This window comes from Hibiscus syriacus, unplaced genomic scaffold (genome assembly GCF_006381635.1).
Source record: "Hibiscus syriacus cultivar Baekdansim isolate YM2019G1 unplaced genomic scaffold, ASM638163v2 tig00111783_pilon, whole genome shotgun sequence".
NCBI classification, from domain to species: Eukaryota; Viridiplantae; Streptophyta; class Magnoliopsida; order Malvales; family Malvaceae; genus Hibiscus; species Hibiscus syriacus.
Genome location: NW_024063178.1, coordinates 4341273 through 4346381, shown reverse-complemented (window position 1 = coordinate 4346381; position 5109 = coordinate 4341273). Strand labels below are relative to the sequence as shown.

Sequence of the window (5109 nt, the reverse complement as noted above, 5' to 3'; positions counted from 1 at the left end):
CTTTTGTTTCCGGCTACTCCTCTCCTGGAGGTACAAACTTCTTTCCCATGCAAATTCACATTAATTGCTTACATTCTACCATGCTCTATTGTCACTGTCTTTTCTTCATTTGCTCGTTGTTAGAACTTTCCCCGGGAAAGATTTTCCCGGAAAAAAGGTAAAAAGAATGGTTTGATTTTCTGAACCCATATCATGATGCAGACAATAGACATAATAAACTAAGATTTGGAACATTTTTAGTGGTTTTTCATATTGTAGATTTCAGCAGTTTAATACACTAATTTCCATCACCAACCTGGACCAGCCTGAATTTCCACTTTGCCATACATCTGGATTGATAAATATAATTATAGTAAGTGATCAATCTTGACAACACAATTTAAAATTATTAAATTGAATATATAATAAAAATATTTGAAAAAATAATTTAGTGAGAATTTTGGAAGGATTAATTTTTTTTAATTTTGAGATACCACACTCTTCTGAGTTAATTACAGTCCACCCCCTTATCACTAGGGATGACGCATGATCTTATGTTAGGGGACGAACTTGAACTTATAAAATTTTAGATTTTAGATGACGAAAAAGGATTTTCAATAGAAAATACATAAAAAATCTAAAATATATGATAATTTAAAATTTTTAGAGGGAGTGACTGTCCCACCCGCCCCGCCTTGGTCCATCCTGGCTTATCACCATCATCATTCATCAATATTAGTTTGCTTCTAAGATTTTCAAAAATGGATACTCATTCAAATTTTTTTCTGACATAAAAGTTGTTCTGAGTTTTTTAAAGTATTAATATTCATTAATTGGATCACTTAATTACTATGAATGTTGAATATTGATTCAAATATAACGTGAAGCATATTCAAAAAAGAGAATGAAATTGTAAACATATATGTATTTATCACACAAACAATTTATATCTAATTTGTTAAAAAAAACATAGATTGGCATGGATTACTTTTTCAACACGTTAGCTTAAATTAACATCTAGGCCGAGGATATGATCTGATTGATAAAATATTAATATTTGAAAGCTCAACTGGAACGTTACTAAATTTAATGACTAATTTAGAATATATATCACAGTCTGATGATGTCTAGTGCAATTCATCCTAATTTAAACTTGCATTAAAATAAGAAGTCCTTCAGGGGCTGTACAGCTGTTAACTTGCATACTAATATGACAGGGTCACCGGAAAAGCTCACCGCAGTGACCGAGGAGTCCGGCGTTCATCCGAGCAATCGTCAGATCAGCTTTACATCAAGCAATGTCAATGCTGCAACTGAAAGCAGTTCAAGGAGAAACAGTATGAAGCGATCTCCTCCACCATGGCTACTAGACCCCAAGAGGATTGACTTGTTCTTCGCCACATTGTAAGTTATTAAGCCAGTTTTTAAGCTATTATTATGCATTGAAAGTTGTAAAAAAATTCTCTATTTTCTGTCGACAGGTCCAGCGTGGGTACAATTTTACTGATATACTTCTCCTTGCCAATCAGTGGAACGAATACAGATGGGAATGTGTTGTTATCATTAAAATTACGATGTTATATTCCTTTTCGTTGTTTTTCTTTATTATATATAATCAGTAGTATGAAAATTTAATCAATAACGTTCAATCAATGGTAAATTTGCATGACAAGTTTACATTTATTTCAAAAGACATTTCACACGTCATTTTCACATAAACAACCAATGATATTATCAATTTGGATAAATATAATGACCCACCAAATTAAAGTGGAAGTGATAAACATCAAATTTCAGTATAATAGAGGGATTATAATCAGTATTAGACCCCATGCATTTTTCTTTTTAGTTTTGGGTATTGTGAAACAAGGAGAAATCAGCCCACCAATTTGGCCTGTAAATAAGTAAGGAGCCCTACTAATAAAATTGGGCTGAAAATATGGTAACGGTCGATCTTGTACTGAATTAAATATTTTGTTATCCACTGGTGTTTAATCAATTAGACTACAAAATCTTAGGACAATGAGAATCTTCACCACCTTTGATCGTTAATATTTATCCAATAATGCCAAAAAACATGCACAAACTCGTTAACCATCAAACGAGTTTTATATCTTGAAACTATATATCGGTAAAATGCTTAATCTTAAACAACCAAAGTCCTCCCTTCAGGCAAAGATACAAGTCCTAGGATTTTATTTCGTTATTCAGTTAAAATTATCTTCTTCTTCTTTTCATTTGGAAGATGTCAAAGCTTTTTCAATTATTTTAAGTTTAATCATCATCATTAATATTGAAAATACCTATTTTACCTTTTGTTATCATTAGATGCTGATTAGTGGAAATTAAGTGGTCGCAAGTGGTAAAACAAGCTTTAAAGCTAATTAATTAAGGACATGAGTTGTCAAACGATGACTTTACAGCATAAGCAAGATATATTGTTTTCAAAGGACGAAGTTTATGCATCATCAAGCATAACATTTACTTTTACCATCTTGCTGGTAAATGTATTATTGTTTTTCGAGGAGATCAAATAAGCTCAACAACGTAATATTTATATTATACATTGAAAGAAATTACTATAAAACATTTGATCGTCACAATACTATATCTGATATGAGAAATTGACAATTGTTTAGTTCTAATATCGTATGAGATTATTAGAGAACGAGAAGAAACTAACGATTCAAAGATGTAAACTAAGACAATTGTGTGTTAGAGTTAAGGAGGAGAAGAACACATGGATGGTACATTCCTTTATTTGATTGAAAAATTAACTTTACATTTATACTCTCACTTCAGCTGACCTATCAGTAACCAAACTATAAATGGTTTACTCAATATGGTGAATATACTTTACACAAGAAACCTTGTAAGCCCTACTTTATGACCATAATTTTGAACATCCTCTCGGACCTGTTGTCTATATTCTTTAAAGCTAAACCTTCTATAAACCGAGGGCTTGCAGCAACTCTCTATCACAGTCTCATACGACGGGCAAAGGAAATATGCAGCCGAGTACCTTTCTTTAGTCCAATTAGTCACCACACAATGTTGCACACTTTTATAACGATCATTGCTCCATGCCTGCAGAACAGAAAAGCTAACTATTTAGCATGAAAAGCGTCGACAAATCACTGTTGCAAATTGCAAATGATTTGAAATTACCTGAAATAAATCTCCAATGTTGATAAATAAAGCTTCGGGATTAGGCTTGACTGCAATCCATTTGCCATCTTTCATTAATTGCAATCCTCCGATTTGGTCTTGGTGCAATACGGTGAGGAAATCGCTGTCTGTGTGTGGCATTAGACCAAACAACGGGAGAGGGCACGGCGGGTATCGGTTCAGCCGGAGATAGCAAGTGCTCAACAATGAATCTTGGAAGAAAGTGGAGTTATGACCTGATTTCTCTGCCAAAATCTGGGCTAACTTCTGAGCAAGATTCTCTACTTTTGTGGCAAACAGTTCAACCGATGAACTTCAAACGAGATTACGAGTAGATTAGACATTATGATTTATATCGAGAAATGAAATGAGTAATAATAATAGAATTAGTGCATAGTTTTCTACATAATGAGATAAAAAGTAGAATCTCCCAAGTATGAGGAAGTGGGTCCAACTTACAATCCAGTAGTTAGTAACAATGATATAAATCATGTATTAAGAAAATGGAACCCTTTAATGAGCAAAGTTCAATGTGATTGTCTGATATACTATTTCAAAAGTTTAGATTAGAACACTCTAATTAAAGCTACATCAATTACAAAACTATAGCTAAGCTATGCCGACATGCAATCTCAGAAGCTGTTCTTTTTTTTTTCTCCGTAAAATAAGTTTTATTAGTCAAGACTTAGATTAAGATCCTTGTTAAAAACCTCTCTAATAAAAAAAACTATAGCTAAGCTATGCCGACATGCAATCTCAGCAACTATTCTTTTTTTTTCTCGGTAAAATAAGTTTTATTAATCAAGACCTAGATTAAGAGTCTCGTTAAAAATCTCTCTAGATCTGACCTAAATGAAAGAAAAGAGTACTCTCAACTAGGAAAGAAAACAACACCAAAACACTTTAATGGTTTAATTGTAACAAACACTACACGGCAACCGAACCACACCACACCCAGGCCAAAGGCATACATCAGCCCACAACCTTGAGAACCACACAGAATAAGAAAACAAAATCTCCTTGGTGAAACCTGAGCACTCTATCTGATAATTGTAAAGCCCCAACGATAAACCAAAGTTACAGACCAGCCACTCCTAAGAAAAAACAAAACGTTTCGATTGAAACGTGGAAACAGCAGGATAGACCAATTTCCACCAGCACTAGACACGAGTAGCTATCACAAAACTGCACACCACACCCTTAAACAAGACATAAAACAAGTTGATTCTATAAACTGTCTAGCAATTAAGATTAAGGAATGTTTTGTAAGTACCTGAAAGTGGTATTTAAGGCACCAAAGCTGGAGATATCGGTCATGGGAATGTGGAAAGCTTCGGACCATGATAATTGCCTTAGCGAAGTAGCTGTTGGTGTTCCCCAACGGTAACTACCAGCGGAGAAATTCATGAACTTGTCTTCCCTGCACTTCTTGTAAAACGGTTGCTTGAACACTTTCACTTGCTCTTCCCTCATCTTATCCAATATGTCCCTTGAGATCCCATGGTTAATCACTTGGAAAAAACCCCATTCATTTGCAGCCCTAGCTATCTCCTCCTTGCAACTCTCCTTCTCGACCTCGTCTTCGAGACATAACCGGCTTAGATCGATCAACGGAAGCTCGTGTTCCTCGACCACGGTGTGGCGGTGAAGGTCATTCGGAGATGTTTCAGTTGTCGAGGCGTAAAGGGTCTTGTAGGTTTCATGGAATGGTGGGTCCGAATCCATCATACCTAGGGGCTGGTCTCAAAGCAAAGAGAGAACAAGAGAGAATAGAGCTTAACAGTGGCAACGTACTATACGTATATAAGTATATAAAGAGACAAAGAAGGATTTGAGTTGAGAGAATTAGAGTTGTGCAAAACTAGACTCGAAAATTTGATTTTTTTACTCGATTCGAATTGAAAAAACTCAACTCGAACTGACTTCGAGTTATGATTTCATAAACTCGACTCAACTCGAAAA

General features: G+C 34.7%; 1 protein-coding gene across 1 annotated transcript; it reads right to left on the bottom strand.

Moving 5' to 3' along the window:
• Positions 1 to 2835: 2835 nt before the first annotated feature.
• Positions 2836 to 4890, bottom strand: LOC120170601 (gibberellin 2-beta-dioxygenase 8-like). Its single transcript, XM_039178544.1, has 3 exons — positions 4421 to 4890; positions 3148 to 3460; positions 2836 to 3066 (listed from the first exon to the last, which is right to left on the bottom strand). Exons 1-3 carry the CDS (start codon positions 4873 to 4875, stop codon positions 2836 to 2838), a joined length of 999 nt encoding a protein of 332 aa, XP_039034475.1. The 5' UTR covers positions 4876 to 4890.
• Positions 4891 to 5109: the final 219 nt, after the last annotated feature.

Coding starts and splice junctions, on each gene's coding strand:
- LOC120170601 (XM_039178544.1), bottom strand. CDS start 4,875: ATGATGGATTCGGACCCACCATTCCATGAAACCTACAAGACCCTTTAC. Junction 3,461..4,420: donor GCCTTAAATACCACTTTCAG/GTACTTACAAAA, acceptor TCTCGTTTGAAG/TTCATCGGTTGAACTGTTTG. Junction 3,067..3,147: donor ACATTGGAGATTTATTTCAG/GTAATTTCAAAT, acceptor TCTGTTCTGCAG/GCATGGAGCAATGATCGTTA.